Source organism: Myotis daubentonii, chromosome 2 (assembly GCF_963259705.1).
Source record: "Myotis daubentonii chromosome 2, mMyoDau2.1, whole genome shotgun sequence".
NCBI lineage: Eukaryota > Metazoa > Chordata > Mammalia > Chiroptera > Vespertilionidae > Myotis > Myotis daubentonii.
In genome coordinates this window covers 209,939,288-209,956,242 of record NC_081841.1, presented here as the reverse complement: position 1 = coordinate 209,956,242, position 16,955 = coordinate 209,939,288, and the positions used below count along the sequence as shown (strand labels likewise).

The 16,955-nt window shown below is 45.2% G+C and overlaps 1 protein-coding gene and 1 long non-coding RNA gene across 2 annotated transcripts in view; one reads left to right on the top strand and one right to left on the bottom strand.

Moving 5' to 3' along the window:
• Positions 1-16,955, top strand: part of MTMR7 (myotubularin related protein 7) — an 81,719-nt gene that overhangs the window by 63,676 nt on the left and 1,088 nt on the right. The window contains exons 8-13 of the mRNA XM_059685559.1: positions 7,690-7,799; positions 8,864-8,989; positions 10,854-10,903; positions 13,053-13,253; positions 14,783-14,923; positions 15,836-15,962. Of these exons, the coding sequence (XP_059541542.1) occupies positions 7,690-7,799; positions 8,864-8,989; positions 10,854-10,903; positions 13,053-13,253; positions 14,783-14,923; positions 15,836-15,962 (755 nt within the window). The remainder of the gene's footprint in view (positions 1-7,689; positions 7,800-8,863; positions 8,990-10,853; positions 10,904-13,052; positions 13,254-14,782; positions 14,924-15,835; positions 15,963-16,955) is intronic.
• On the bottom strand, positions 1,651-1,983 carry LOC132226468 (uncharacterized). The gene is made up of 2 exons (XR_009451062.1): positions 1,863-1,983; positions 1,651-1,808 (listed from the first exon to the last, which is right to left on the bottom strand). It is a non-coding gene; the product is annotated as an uncharacterized LOC132226468 (long non-coding RNA).

The following is a 16,955-nucleotide window of genomic DNA, read 5'->3' as shown; positions in this document are numbered from 1 at the left end:
GTTTGCTCACCTTCTTGGCACTATGTGTTTTAACCAAGGTCACCTCTCTGAGAAAGGTTGTTTCCCCAGGTAGGGATTTTCCCCTGAAGTTAGGGAGGGAATAAAACCCCTTAACTAAGTGCCAGGAGGGTAATTAATCACTTTAACTACGAACAATCATGCTTAAGCTACATAATCTTTACTCCCTGGAATGGAGATAAGAAACGCCCTAACATTTGGAATAGAGATAGATAGGATTGGAATCAACTGGTATAAATACAGATGTAACAAGACAACAGGACAGAGAACCTAGACATGGCAAAAGATCCTGGACAGAAACTAGAGACAGAACCTAGAGACAGAACCTAGACTCAGAACCTAGACACAGAACCTAGAGACAGAAGAACTTCGCTGGAGAGAAAATGGCAAAAGATCCTGGACTGAACCTGACTACAGAAATTGGCAAGAGAACCTGACTAGAACCTGGTGACTGAACCTGGCTGGAGAACCTAGCAAGAGAACATGAACACACAACCTGGCTGGAGATCCTAACCAGAACTTCGCTGGAGATCCTGACCAGAACTTGGCTAGAGATCCTGGCTAGGCTGCTGATCAACTGAATGCTATCTCCGTGTCCTTCCTTCTTCGCTGACTCCGTCTACGCCTTGGGGAACCCCTGGACCTGCTGGGGTTGGACCCCAGCATATGGCACCCAAACAGGGACCCCTAGGTAAGTGCCCCGCACTCGGGACGGATAGGACTCCACCATAGGAAGAGGGTGGATAGTCTTCGCCGACTCCGTCCACACCTTTGGGAATCCCTGGAACAGGATTCCCCTAGGTAAGCCCCCCCCCCCTTGAAAACCGCCACGCTCGGCACGGATAGGACTCCACCAGGGTACTGCAGACCCCCCTATAGAGGATAAGTAGGGTAAGAAGGTGGATAGTACAGAACTTAGATTGAGAAGATGTGCCATACTGAGTCCAAAGAAAGAAGACTCTGTATTGATTCTTAGATTGAGAAGATGTGCCATACTGAGTTCAAAGAAAAAAGACTCTGTATTGATCTTTAGATTAAGAAGATGTGCCATACTGAGTCTAAAGAAAAAAGACTCTGTATTGATCTTTTAACATATATGCTTGCTAGCAGAGGAATTAAGGTTACTCCCAGTCAGACAATGTTTTATACAAGAAGTATGTCCATGCTTTTCTGAGGAAGGAAAGGTAAATGTAGAGGCATGGGAGAAGGTAGGCCCAAGGAGCCTTATGCTTAACCCCACTGCAGCCTTTCCACCCCGGGAAAGTGCAGGATTGGCAAGCTCTCCCTGGGGTGATAGATCAGGACTCAGGTAATAGCAGAAAGCGCCAATCCTACTCTTAAAATGGATACAAGAGAGCATTTGAGGTTTTTCTTTTTAATGCCTGCTTTTAAAAAATAAAAAAGGGGGAATTTGCCGGGAGCCGGTCCATCCTTGCTATTTCAAGGGACCTGGCATATATGGCAGACTGTTCTTAATATGTTTGCTCCCCTTAGCGCTGTGTGTTTTAACCAAGGTCACCTCTCCGAGAAAGGTTGTTTCCCCAGGTAGGGATTTTTCCCTGAAGTCAGGGAGGGGATAAAACCCCTTAACTAAGTGCCAGGCGGGTAATTAATCACTTTAACTATGAACAATCATGCTTAAGCTACATAATCTTTACTCCCTGGAATGGAGATAAGAAACGCCCTAACCTTTGTAATAGAGATTGATAGGATTGAATCAACTGGTATAAATACAGATGTAACAAAACAGCAAGACACAGAACTTAGAACACAGAACTTAGAACACAGAACTTAGAACACAGAACTTAGAAGTCAGAACTCAGAAGACAGAACCTACACAGAACCTAGAGACAGAAGAACTTCGCTGGAGAGAACATGGCAAAAGATCCTGGACTGAACCTGACTACAGAAATTGGCAAGAGAACCTGACTAGAACCTGGTGACTGAACCTGCCTGGAGAACCTGGCTGGAGAACCTAGCGAGGGAACATGGCTACAGAACCTGGCTGGAGCTCCGAAGCAGAACTTCTCTGGAGATCCAGACCAGAACTTGGCTGGAGATCCTGGCTGGAGATCCTGGCTAGGCTGCTGATCAACTGAACGCTGTCTCCGTGCCATTCCTTCTTCGCCGACTCCGTCCACACCTTTGGGGATCCCTGGACCTGTTGGGGCTGGACCCCAGCACTCCGTGATTCCGGGCCTTCCTCCCAGAGGCTACCACTGGTATTTTATATCCACCCAACTCCCTAGCCTCTCAACGTGCTCTCCCAGTCCAGACGTCCCTGTTCCATCTGCTTCAAGTTTCCCATTCAGACTCCATCATTCCTTACGCCCTGCCTGCAACTCAGCTCCTGGTCATCCTCGCTCAGTTTGTGTACTGACTTATTCTGTTTGTGGTGAAAATACTATGGGAATCAGAGTCAGGGGAACTCGATCGCTACCACAGTGCCCCTGCGGGGCCCCGTGTCTGAGCCCTTGCCGCCTCTGTACCCTGCGATAACCATTTGCACTGTAGGTGGGAGGGTGTGGGGGGTCACTCAGAGGAAACCAGCAAGACCCAAGCCTTCCCTATGGCAAATGTAATGTAAATGGACACGTGTATTTTTTTATTTATTTGCCGCAAACCGTGTCTTTAGATTCAGAATTCATGTGCAAAACGAATCCATGCTGATAGAGCATTGTTCTGTGAACCTGCTGCTTTCAGTGGTTCTCAACCTTCCTAACGCCGCGGCCCTTTAATACAGTCCCTCATGTTGTGGTGACCCCCCACCATAAAATTATTTTCGTTGCTACTTCATAACTGTAATGTTGCTGCTGTTATGAATCGTAATGCAAATTATCTGATAGGCAGGATGTATTTTCAGGGGTCGTGACCCACAGGTGGAGAACCGCTTCAGGCCAGTGGTAATTAGCATTAGAACGTGTGTGTGTGTGTGTGTGTGTGTGTGTGTGTGTGTGTGTATGCATGCATTTACACACAGATGTGTTTATTAGTAGCCATTACACTCTGTGCACTTATGTGTGTGTGTATTTTCTATGCTACTGATTCAGGCAGTGCTAGCAAACGAATAAGAATGTAGGCTTGATTGAACCTTACCATTCTATGTTATTGTCAAGTTCTTTAAAAGAAAACAAAGTTATACAAAAATGGCCTCATGGCATTCTTGTATTCAGATTCCAGAAAACAGCAGCATGAACAAAGCTGGTGTTGTTTTAAAGAATAATCACTGAAAGGTCTCTAAACAGGGGGCCCATGTGGGCTGAGAAGGGCAGGGACAAGAACACCACTCACATCAATCACAGTTGCTGCTAACATCTTAATCCTCTGAGATCCCCAGCCAATTCACTGCAGGGCTCAGGCGTTTCTTCTGTCGCCATGTGGGCGAGTAAAATATGGGGCAGGGGGGCTGTGAACCAGGCTAACCACGCATTGCCATTTTTCAAGGCCATAATTAAGTCCTCTTTGCGTGGTTCCACCTGCGGGGATGGTCAGGGAAGGGAGATGGCTATCGTTTTGCTGGTGCTTTGAAGACCATTTCACTTGATTCTAAAATGTGAAGGGGACAAACCTCACTTCAGCAGAAGCCCTGGCAGTGTGCCACGCCTGGGAATGAAGGGAGGGCCAGGTACATGCCAGCTCTGACCTTAGGAGACAAGACAGACATCCCCAGGGTTCGAATAGGGACTGTCCCTCCCCGACCCCCAACACCTGTAGAGGAAGGGACGCGATTGGTGCAGGAAATGCCTAAGGACGATCGTCAGGCTTATTTCCTTCCAAGTAAGTTTCACATTTCCTCGGTTTCCTGAATAACACACGTATATTTTAGTGTTGCCTGTACATGTGTACGGAATAAGTTGCCCTGTTTTGTAAAACAAATATTGGGCCTGGGCACGAAGCACAGCTCTCTAATCGGTGGCATATGCCTGTGATGTCAGCTGAAATGGACTTCGTTCAGCAAAATGGTTTGTAAATATTGGTTTGGGTTTGGCAACAAGAGTGAACAAATCAGTATTTCTGCCTTATCCTGAGTTTATCCAAACAAACCCACCAGCTTTATATTTAAACACTGAAGCACTAATTGTTCCAGTCTCAAGTGTACCCCATCTGTCCCTGCGTATTAGTCACCTGCAGAGCTGTTTGCTGTTAACGCTCACTCAGCGTTTCGGACACACACTCCCCCTCCGTGGTGACCTCGCTTGAAAACCTGGCGAGGTTATTTTACTTCTCGTGCACAGTTTCCGTGTTCCTGAAAGCAGAAATGTTGAACCAGGAGCCGCTCGCGGTGTGGGAAGAGAGGGGGGGCTGTGGGCCCCGCAGCCGGCCTGGGACATTGTCTCCGGCAGGAAGTGTTAGGCCAGTGATGGCGAACCTATGACACCCGTGTCAGAGGTGACACGCGAACTCATTTTTTGGGTTGATTTTTCTTGTTAAATGGTATTTAAATATATAAAATAAATATCAAAAACATAAATCTCTGTTTTACTATGGTTGCAAAGATCAAAAAATGTCTATATGTGACACGGCACCAGAGTTAAGTTAGGGTTTTTCAAAATGCTGACACGCCGAGCTCAAAAGGTTCGCCGTCACGGTGTTAGGGCCTTGTTCTGCGAGCTGACACCCAGACTTACTTTAGGCAGGGCCGGCTCCAGGTTAGGCGGGAAGCCTGGTGTCTTTATGTCTAACTTGCCGTCATTTCCCTGCCTTGTGGGGAAGCAAAGGTGAACAGGATCATTTGTTCTTGGGCTGAGCTAAGAGCTTAGCTGCCAGATATCCCTCAGGCTCCCCGGTTGAGTTTTAAGAGGCGAGAATGCCAACTCACCGCCCTGTCCTAACAACCATAACAACCGGGAAGTTTGTCCTGCTGGGTGTTTGCCAGAGAAGGTTCCTGTGGGCGATGGGCGGGACCAGTGGAGCCCTGAGGCTGCCTGTGGTGGAATGTGTATGCTTAGGATTAAGCACGGGTCATGGCCTGGGGTTAGCCAGGGGTGGGCAAACTTTTTGACTCGAGGGCCACAATGAGTTCTTAAACTGGACCAGAGGGCCGGAACAAAAGCATGGATGGAGTGTTTGTGTGAACTAATATAAAATCAAAGTAAACATCATTACATAAAAGGGTACAGTCTTTTTTTTCCCAATAGTTTTATTCATTTCAAACGGGCCCACGGCTGGAGTTAGGCAGAAAGACCAACAGCAGGCGCCCAGGGAGTGGGGCTCGCAGAGGAGCTGGTTTTGTGCCTCCCGCTGGGTGGCGTGGGCAGGCAGAGGGGGCCCTGGCAGGACTGCTGCGCTGCCCCCAGGCCAGATCGCTGCTCCCAGGCCAGATCTCTGCAGGGCCGGCTGGGAGGGCAGGGTTGTCTGCTTTCACGGGGCAGCAGATCCAGCGGTCTGTCTTCAGACTGGGCACCCCCACCCTGAGCTCAGGGGCAGATCAGAGGCAGGTCTGCCCCATGGCTTTCTGGGAATCTGCTCCCGGAGCATCACCGACGTAGACTCCTCCCGGAACTACGACGCCAGCCTGGCATGCTGCTCCGTCCAGGAGCCTGCTGGCCTTTGCCACCTCTCCTTCCTGATCTCGCCTTTGCCACCTTACACAAGACCAGCGCGCCCTTTCCCACACCTTCCATCCTATTACCGCCCATTACCCGTGTGCATGAGCTGTTACCGCCCCCACGTTACAGCTGAGGAAACAGGTCCAGGGAGACTAACTTGTCCGAGCGCACACACAGGCATGGAAGTAGGGGAGGCACAGAAACCGGCTTGGGAATGTTATCAAACCTGAGGGAAGAGGCAGGATGGCACGGAAACAGGCCATTTAGTTGGAACATTCTTTTCTTTTCTTTTTTCTTTCATCGGAAGCAACTGTGGCCAGTCTGTGTCTGTTACACTGCTTTCTCCTTTTTTGTGTTTATTTCAAAACAACACATGTAAACGACAGACCCCATAACCTTGGAAACGGCCTGCTGAGTGCCTGGGCCACAGGCTGACCCAGAGCAGTAGGTCCTGTGCACGTCTGTCTGTCTGTCAGGGGCTGCAGCCGGGCACCTCTGCCTGCACCGGTATGCTTGCTGTATACGCTGGCCCTCATTACCATGGTTATCCTCAGGTACCTTTATATTGTTTGTGTATGCATTAAAATTTACATACATATTCTAAGTAGCCTTTCACAACATTTTTATTCCACATTTTCTCTTTGCGACATCCATATGATGTAATCTCACTCCTCTGACAGCTGTGTAATATTCCACTCCATGAACGTATCTCATCGTTTACCCCATCCTGCCGGCGATGGTGGGGAGGGGCAGCACCCACACCTCAGACAAAGGGGCCGTGCTCCCAGCCAGAGGGCACTCCGGTAGCCAGCGCGCAGTGGGTCTCTGGAGCGGTGCTTCCGCTCCAGGCGGGCGTTTGGAAGGGAGATGGGAATCTTGCCTAAAGGAGATGTAGGCAGCATGGTTTTCTTAAGTAGGGCCTTCTGCTGGGAATCTCCGTTATTTCCTTCATCACTGCTGGCGTCTGACTCGGAACTTACTGCCTGTCCTTTATTGGTGGCTATTGTGTTGGGGGAAGTACGAGTGAACCTCATATCTGGCATATTTTAGGGAAGGATATCTGATAAACATGGTCATTAATGTTTACTGTGTATTCCAGATGCACACAGTTGACTCTGGGAGTTAAAGTTGGAAGGGTACTTAGACATCATTTCGTACACCTTCCCCGTTTGTAACATGAAGAAATCGGGGCTGGGAGAGCTGAGTGCCGTGTGCAAGATTAAACAGCAAGTCACTGACAGGGTTGCGAGTAGGAACAGGGTCCCTGCTGCCTGCATCACAGAAGACAATACACTCAACCAAATCCGATGGAACATTATTTAATTTTCAGTGGCTGGTTGATAGGGTTTCTCAAAGGGCTTTATAAAACCCATAAATATGTCACTGGAATGTAATATTTGTGGTATGTAGTCAAAACACTAGCTCTACAGCTTTTTCCTGCTTTATGTTAATGAAAAGATTAGCTTGTGCTGATATCTTGAAGTGCTTATACACCTTAGCTATGTAATATAGACATCACTGGGATCCTGGGTTTTCTTCATTTTCAAAGGGAAAAGCCCTAACTGAGGTTCTTGAAGCAGTTCCAAAGTCCACTCACTGTCTCATTTTTAAGTCCACACGCTTTACTCCCACTGGGTAGGGGTTGTTGGCAAAAGTTGTCCGATCACGTCCATGGAAGACTTTCAGGACAGCTGCTGTTTCTACAGTGGTCCCAGCTGCAGTCGTTGGCGGGTGCGTTCTAACTGGAAAGTGCTGGGGCCCGTCATGGGACTGTTTCCTCCATCGCCCTCTTGCCGCATGCTGTGGAGGGACCCGTTTTCAGTGCTAAGAGGGTAAATAGATCCCGGCTGGACCTTCACTATGGTAATATTCCAGGATTTTCATTGTCAGGGTCTAATCTCTACTTATAATACTTTTAAACTTGCACAACATCCCCCAGGGCCAAAAGAAATAGAAGCCTGACTTGAAATGGTTTCATAGAATCAAGGAAGTCTGGGCATTTACCTGGACGTAAGTCTTCTGGAAAATACTACAGTGAAGGAATTGTTAAACTCCCGACAACATGATCACCTGTAAACGGGAGTGCCTTTATTTGGCTTTTATAACATACTTTATCTTGCAGTGTGTGAACTGAAGTCTCCCTCCATGAGCGACTTTCTGTGGGGACTGGAGAACTCTGGCTGGTTAAGGCACATCAAGGCCATCATGGACGCAGGAACTTTCATTGCCAAGGTACGTGAGGGCAGAGAAAGGAAGCGAAGGGGCAGACCAGCCAGCACGCTCCGCTGCCCTGCACGTGGCTATGATGCCGGAGAGGGGGGCTGCTGTGCACGCCTCCAAGTTCACCGGCCGGAGATGGGATTTTGTGAGAGAGGTCAGTGCTCAGGTAGTTTATGTCAGCACGACAGTCAAGTGGTAAAAGATTTGCAGAATATCCTCTGCAGTCAGGCCTTGTCCTGGGTGGAGGAAATAATTCTTTGTACAGGCGAGTGCGTCCACTGCAGGGACGCAGGCCCTTTGTTGGATAATGCATTTATTCGGCAGATGTTCACTTGGCGCCCGCACTGCACTTGCCTAGGTGCCGAGCAGGCAGTGTGCAATAAACCAATCTCCTCACGGAGCTGACCTTCTGGGGTGCGAGACCAAAAATGAGCAAAGGGAGAGTTTCAGGCAGTGATGAGTGCCGTGACAAAACCTCCCTTTCCCAGTCTGCTTCCTGTCAAGATGCTCAGCTAAAATTCTGCGTGTGTATTTGTGATAGCAAATAGAAATTCTTTCCGTAGCAAACTTGCTATTATTTTTACCTTTGTTTCTCCCTTCCCCCAACCCTGGATCCATTACTGGATCCATTGCTTGGCTCTTATCCTCTTATCTCTGATTTCATAGTTTTACCATTTTTTTATTTTTGTCTTTTCCTTTTGAAAAAAGGCAAAGGCCAATAGGAAACCCATAATTTCAATAAGGGAAAGGCTTAAGGTGGAAACCCAGAGAGGAAGGGGGCGGGGTGTCAAAGGTGGGCTGGGCGGTGTCTCAGAGGTGTTTGTCCAGCACGTGGTATGGGCTGTGTAGTGCACATGCTCAGCCGAGGTGGCCTCGTGGTCGCTTCTGGATCGAGTGTCCTGGGAAGGGAAGCTTTGGCCACCAGCCTCATCCGTCCAATGAGGGTGTGAACACTCAATGAATGAAGTCACTGGCACTTCCGTCCGTGTCTGCGAGTACGAAACTGAACCTCGTCCTGATGCGATGTCCCGTGTTTACGGCCATTCCCTGTGGGCTCTGCTGACCCTGTTTTCCAGGCAGTCGCAGAGGAAGGGGCGAGCGTGCTTGTGCACTGCTCCGACGGCTGGGACAGGACCGCGCAGGTGTGCTCCGTGGCCAGCCTCCTGCTGGACCCGCACTACCGGACCCTGAAGGGCTTCATGGTGAGTCGGCCGCCGGGCCCCTTTCCCACGCAGGGTCCTGAATGTAACCATGAGCAATTTTTTTTTTCCTCATCAACATTATTTTTCTCTTAGATCAGCAAGATGAATTAAAGGAGAAATAGGCTTAAAGGGGTAAATGTCCAAGATGTTGGAACAAAAACCACCAATGCTATTCAATGTGAATTTAGGGGCTAATATGAAATACATTCAGTAGTTTGTAAAATAGTATACACAGCATTTGCTCATAGGAATTTCAAGTTTGAAGTAGTGTGAATATAACAAAAATTCAAATTTTTAAAAATTGGAGATAATCTATATAGAGCAGCGGTTCTCAACCTGTGGGTCGCAACCCCTTTGGCGGTCAAACAACCCTTTCACAGGGGTCACCTAAGACCATCCTGCATATCAGATATTTACATTACGATTCATAACAGTAGCAACATTACAAAAATAATTTTATGGTTGAGTCACAACATGAGGAACTGTATTGAAAGGGCCAGAAGGTTGAGAACCACTGATACAGAGCATGCACAAAAGTCCTTGAGAGGAAAAACTGTTTTGTTTTCACTTACTGCTTTTGTTTAAGCATTCCTTTACAGCTCTGGATGACAGTATTGAAAACCTGTTTACGTGGCCTCTGCTGAAACTGCGCACGTCCTCTTAGATTCTGCACGCTTTGGGTATCAGAATGTGACACGCTGCTTTCAACTGCAGAATGTGTGTATAGTTGCCTGCAGTGGAGTCGCTTTGACCACACTGGACCATTCTCTTAAAATGACTGCAGAGACCTGCTAGCGACTGAGTCTGCTTCCTGCCTCCTGCCCGTGGTTTGGTGGGAAGTGCCCTGAATCCGTGGCAGGGACAGATGCTGACAGACGAGCCATGTGGGTGTCTTTATGAGGATATTAGTTGACACTCGGGGACAAAAGAGGCAGGTTTCCTTTCTCGGGCTTTTTCTTTTTCAAAGTGTCAGCGAACACACCTCCCATCTCAGCTCCTCCCTGCGCTGAGCTCAGAGGGCTGGACCCCTTCGTTTACACTTGGACAGTGGAGGGATTCTGAAACACAACCCCCAGAGGGCCTCTCCTTCACACCATCCTTCGTCACCACCGGCCTTTCCGATTGTCCCACTGCATTTGCGCGCTGTCAAGGACAAACTTCAACCACTCCATACTTTTTAAGGGGAACCTCTGGCCAGCTTAGAGCATTGGTGATATTGATGGGATTCTTCTGTATCATTTACAATTTTTAAAAAAATATCAAGAAAATTTGAAACTCCTATTACCCCCTCACTGCAAAGCAGGGCTGAAGCTCCTACCGTGCCCCCATTATTTTAGAATGCTTCTAATCCACAGGCAAGATCTCTGGATTTTACAGTCTTCCTAAGCAGAGTAAAGTCCACTGGAAAACATTCCAGGTTGTTCCTTGTAAGAAGGTTGGTTCTGGTTGAGATGGGCTTTGGTGTAGAGCTAGGTTATGAGGTGGAAGCACCAATTCCTAGTAGTGTGATCTTAGGTGAGGATCTAACCCCCAATCAGTTCCCCTTTCTGCAGAGAGAGGCTGATAATACCTACCCTACAGTGAAATGAGATCATGTAAGCAGCAGTATGAGCTGTGACTCATAGCACTCAGTGGGTGGTGACACTAACATTTTCATATACCGATTCCCATTTGTTTTTCCTATGGATGACCTTCAGCTTTGCCCTTCCGATACGCACCTCTGTACTGGTGGGCAATGAGAGCTCACTCATTTGCAGGTTACCCAAGTAGAGTGACTTCTACTCCAAGAACCTCTGAATCCTGGTGACCTCTTATTTTTCCTGGTTTGCTTCCCTCCATGATATTTATGTTCTTTCTTGTGTAGGTATTAATTGAAAAGGACTGGATCTCCTTTGGCCATAAGTTTAATCACAGGTAAGAAATATTTTAAAATCTGTTTTAAATGCTTAGGATTAAAAAATTATGTTTAAGTTCTCAATTAACTGGGGGAAATAGCCTTATATGTTTAAGTGTCTTTGTGTATCTTCATCAAAAAGTTAAAATTTCATTGTGCACCTTGTATCACAGATAAATGAAGTTCTGAGTCCTGATGAGAACGAATGCTGACTATTCCATTTCTCAAGTGCAGACATGCACTCTAAGTTGCAAGCTGTGAAAGGTGGTGGAAGTCTTCTTTGATCTTTCACTGAGGGAGGCCATTTGGGTTGTCCTGAGGCACTTGTGTCCTGGGTGACGTCTCTGGGGAGGAACTGCACGTACAGTGGCCGAGGCTTTGCAGCCAGATGCAGACTGTGGCATTTACCAGCTGCGTGGCCTTGGGTGTCTGTCCCCTGAGCGCTGGCATCCCATCCGTGAAACGGGGCTACCCTCCCTATTCCACAGCTGATAGCAAGGGTTTTTAGAAAGTTTACATAACTAGCCTAACTCCTTCCTGGCCCGTATATGAGGCTTTCAGATACACAGAAGCTACTGTTTTTGGAGACCCCAGCCGCATTTTGTTAGTGTGGATGATAATGCCTGACTTGTGTTCTCTAACCTCCAAAATGTTCAATGTTATAGCTGGTGCACGCTAGCCCTTTGTGTTAAAGTTTAAATTTAGGCAGCGTGCTAATAATTTAATTAGGTACTTACTTTTCCAGGAAAGCAAAATGATTCCATTTTACAAATGAATTAAAGCCTCCAAACAATTAAGTAACCTTCTTAAGATCATTATCATCATCAGTTTTGGGGTTCTGACTATATGTGCTAAGCAGTTAAAATCTCTGAGATAGAGGACATACGGACAGAAGGAACTGGGAAATGCTGAAGACTAGATGGATCACTGTTTTATGAGGAAAGAGTATATTCGGCAATCCTATTTAAAGCTATCATTTTTTTTTAGGTGAGTAGAACTGAAACTCTTAAGAAGTTTCCAGACAATTTCTAATGTTTCCATTCTCGAAAAAAACTAAACCAATCCTTACTCATTTCTATTCCTCAAGTGGATCACTCATTTTGAGATGAGGTTCTAAGTTATTTTATACCTGATGGCAGTCAAATTACCCTTTTGTATTCTTTCTGAAATTCATACAGCACTGTAAGAGACTAGTCTTTATTTAGATTCTGATCTCTTGAAAGTTTCAAGATTCTCTGATATACTCTTGAAAAACAAAGATATGATAGAAAGGTATATTAGAATCTGTGGTCACGTGGAAATTATATGCTGTTTTAGTACTGTTCTAGAAACAGAAATATCCCTAGAGCAGTGGTTCTCAACCTTCTGGCCCTTTAAATACAGTTCCTCATGTTGTGACCCAAACATAAAATTATTTTCGTGGCTACTTCATAACTGTCATGTTGCTACTGTTATGAATCGTAATGTAAATATCTGATATGCAGGATGGTCTTAGGCGACCCCTGTGAAAGGGTCGTTCGATCGCCAAAGGGGTCGCGACCCACAGGTTGAGAACCGATGCCCTAGAGACTTGGGAAACCACAATTTTTTAAAAAGTTGCCTTTACTTATTCCTTCCCCCCGAAACAACGCAAAAGTGCAAAACTCTAAAGTTGCTTAGATAATTCTTCACTAATTGAAACAAAGTGAAGGTTTATTCAAAAGTTCTAACGTGCCCTTCCCCCCCCCCAATATATTTTTATTGATTTCAGAGAGGAAGGGAGAGAGAGAAACAACGATGAGAGAGAATCACTGATCAGCTGCCTCCTGCACGCCCCTTACTGGGGATTGAGCCCACAACCCAGGCATGTGCCCTGACTGGGATCGAACAGTGGTTCATAAATTGAGGCTCAACCATTGAGCCACACCAGCCAGTCTTTAGTGTATTTTAAAATTTAATGTACTTTTAACGTGTTTCCCTTCTTTACCCAAATCTTCACTACTAAGTTTCTCCTGAAATTGAAATTTTAATTTATTTTTCCCCCACTTCTTTGCATTTTGGATTTATAAGCTAAGATTTACTTAGGAACTAGGGTTGCTTTTGTTGGTTGTTTTTGTATTTATAACTTTCTAATTAAAAAAGCAAACAAAATAACTGGCTATAAAACTTTCCTAATACTTTATTTTATAGATATGGCAACCTAGACGGTGATCCAAAAGAAATCTCTCCAGTTATTGACCAGTTCATCGAGTGTGTCTGGCAGTTAATGGAACAATTTCCCTGTGCGTTTGAGTTCAATGAGCGGTTTCTGATTCACATTCAACATCACATATATTCCTGCCAGTTTGGAAACTTCCTATGTAACAGTCAGAAGGAGAGACGAGAACTCAAGTAAGTGTTTTGGTACTTAGTTTTGTGACTGAGAATTTCAGATGCCCTTTCATAATGTGGAAGACTATTTTAGCGACACACCTACACTGACAGGTTCAAGCTCTTTCCTTTTTCCTGACATAACGCTTCATATGAATCATCCGACACAGGTAGGTCTACAAGTTCATTTCCCCAGCTTCTTCCTGATATCCACACAGGCTGGCGGACCTGGCACACTAACATTGAAAGGAGACTTCCTAGAGTCAGAGAAAGTGATTTTTGCATTTAGAAGGAAACACGCCCCTTTGGTAGATATAATCACATGCAGATTGTAAATAGAACTTGGAAAGCAAATTTGAAACCCTCTTATTTAGGCTAAAACTGTATTGTCCTATCCACAGGGAAAAAGTAGATGAAATTTAAACTTTAAATCAATTGTAAAGCAGAAACTTAAAAACAGCAAAGGGGTTTATGAACTGCAAGTGAGAGAAAATGTTTGAAATTCTCATAAAGTTAAAGTGATTTTAACTGTGGTCTATATAATATCAGGTTTAATTTGGGAAATGGGCTGAACAGAAGGAAAATGACATTTTCTTGCGGATGCTAGTTTGCTTCTGCAAGAAACTTCCAGTGTGCTTCCCGATAGATGGTAATGATTTGGAAGCAGCGGACTGCGCCCTTCAAGCTTGCTGTGTTCCGACGTTTTGTGCTCCGCTCTGATAGACTAGCCACTTTAGTGGTATTTGTTTGAGTTTGAATCCCAGCTGTTCTACTCACTAGCTATGTGACTTTGGGAAACTATTTAATCTCTTTCAGCCCCAGTTTTCTTATCTGTAAAACAGACACATCTTACAGGAATTCAGTGAGGATTAAAGAGAGAAAACATAGAAGCATTTAAATAATACCTGGCAAAGAATAAAAGTTTATGATTATTTAGGGCAGCGGTTCTCAACCTGTGGGTCGCAACCCCTTTGGCGGTCGAACGACCCTTTCACAGGGGTCGCCTAAGACCATCCTGCATATCAGATATTTACATTACGATTCATAACAGTAGCAACATGACAGTTATGAAGTAGCAACGAAAATAATTTTATGGTTGGGTCACAACATGAGGAACTGTATTTAAAGGGCCAGAAGGTTGAGAACCACTGATTTAGGGTGAAAAAAAATTACATAACAGTTTTATTTTACACTCAGTACAGAGAGCAGAGGAGCTGAGATTAGTGCTCTGCTATGCCATGAAAACGAAGTGTAAATTTCCCTGCTACAGAACACGGACACGTGATACTCAGATAATTACTGATTCCTTTCTAGCTTTAATATTACATAGTCTACTATTTATAAGCATCAAGATAGCCCTGGCCAGGTAGCTCAGTTGGTTAGAGCATCGTCTCGATATGCCACGGTTGTAGGTTTGACACCCAGTCTGGGCACATACAAGAAGCAACCACTGAATGCATGAATGGATGGAACAACAAACTGATGTTTCTCTCTCTCAAATAAAAAAGAACCAAGATAGGTCATTTTCAAGCTTATTTCCTTTACAACAGAATTCAAGAAAGAACATACTCTTTATGGGCTCACCTGTGGAAGAATCGGGCCGACTACATGAATCCTCTCTTTAGAGCTGATCACAGTCAGACCCAGGGAATCCTTCGTCTCCCCACAACGCCATGCAACTTCATGTACAAGTAGGTGAACCTCTAGGACCTTACTAGGAAGGGTTATGAGCTCAGAGCTGGCACTGTTTAATATTGCAGGCCAAAGGGTATGAAACACTGAGCTTCAAGGCTTTTTTGGACACAAAATACAACAAAGGAGGATGTTTTAATATCTAACCTGATTTTTTGCCAGTGTCTCCTCTCCCTCGACTTTCCCCTAAATAAGAAATTATCTTAGAAGTTCATGTTCTGTAATAATGATATCTTAAAAATGCAAGTTCCAATTATTTAAAAGTGAAAGGTGGGGTGTGAGGGAGAAAGAAAAGATGGATGGAATAAGCCAAGTGTCTTGTCAGTTAAATGTAGACCAAGCCGTTCCAGGAACCGTGTATAAAACAATGAACGACCCTGTCTCTGCCCTGTAAGTACTTTTCTAAGTAAAGAGTGGACCCACGATATCCCCGATTCTCACTTGCATTCCAGTTTGCATTGTTGTGTAGGATAAAAAGGGGGACCATTCATTGCAAATGCAAATGTAAATTTTTGGTGATTATGATAAAAACAAGCTAAATCCTCAAATTTAAAAGGTTCTACATTTTCCAAATTTACCTCAAAACAAAGAGCCATTTTCTTAACCAAAAAATAGAAAAAAGAAAGAAAATAGTAACATGTGGTACTTCAATCTACTTTAGAAAATTATATACCTTCTAACTCAATACCATATATAAAATTCATGAATTTATTCTGTCAAAAAAAAATTACTAATCCCCCACAAGGAAAACATTAACATGAAATTAATTAAGTGGCTTCTTGAGCCCAGCAGTTGCACTTGGTGATGATGAGGACGGTGGGACTGAGGGATGGGAGATACCCGAGCGCCCTTGCGCCTGTGAATTCACAGTAGGGCATGATTGCATCATGGAGCTCTGCTGTCCCTTCCAGGTTCTGGAGTGGCATGTACAACCGCTTTGAGAAGGGGCTGCAGCCCCGACAGTCGGTCACCGACTACCTCATGGCAGTGAAGGAGGAAACACAGCAGCTGGAGGAAGAGCTGGAGGCCCTAGGAGAGGTAAGACACTTTCCTGACCATTGCTGCTCCATGGACGCCTGTCAGGACTCAGGATAGGTGAAATGCAGCAACACAGACTTTCGTATTTTTAGCCAGTGGATAACCTGAATCACAACCCCTCCCGACCCCCCAGGGGAGCACCCAGAAAACTGGAGCCCAAACCTAAGCAGCACTGAATACATTTCAGACATTCAGACATCTGGTTTGAGGCTCACTTCCACAGTGCGCCGAACTACTCAGCTGTTCCTACAATAGGTCAGGATTTGTTGTTACTGTTATTTGGGAGCACTAAAATGAATTCTTTCTGGAGAATTAATTACTAGTACACAATGACATAAAAAACCCTGATGCCAGGGCTCCGAGCCTAGAGATTCCGATGGAGAATGTTTAGAGTGCCCTGAGACTGTCATAGGGCGGAGAGACCTTGAATCAAAGAACGTGTAGCATTAACAATGAGGCATAAGTTAGGTGTTTAGAATTTCGGAGTTGTGCTAAAAGACTTGCCATTCAAAGTCCACTCATGTCATCATTGGGTCAGTTTTATCTACTCTTCCCAAAGATATCCAAGCTTTATGAAAAGCTGATGACTGTATTAATCTATTCCAGTATTCTTACTAAAATACTAAAAAAAATTACTTAACTCCCTAAAAGCACTGTAATTAAAAACTCTTTTTTCTTTATAACAAACTTCCTTAGCCTTACACGAGATTTTTCCCACACTCGTCTAACCTACCTTTTACACTTCATTCTCCACTACGCCCCTTGATCAAATTTAACCATTCTCTGCTTGTTATGCATAACTGACACCTTCCTTCTTCTACTCACTGTCCCTGCTGCCAGAATGCTCTAACCATCATGTCCAAGTTGAATTCCTTGTCCTATGCATGCTCCCTCCTCTCTGCAGCTTCCTCTGATCTCTTCCCTCTAACCTCAGCACCCCGCCCTCTGAAATAATTCCTGCCTCTTCTAAATTCCTCCATTACAGGAACTCTG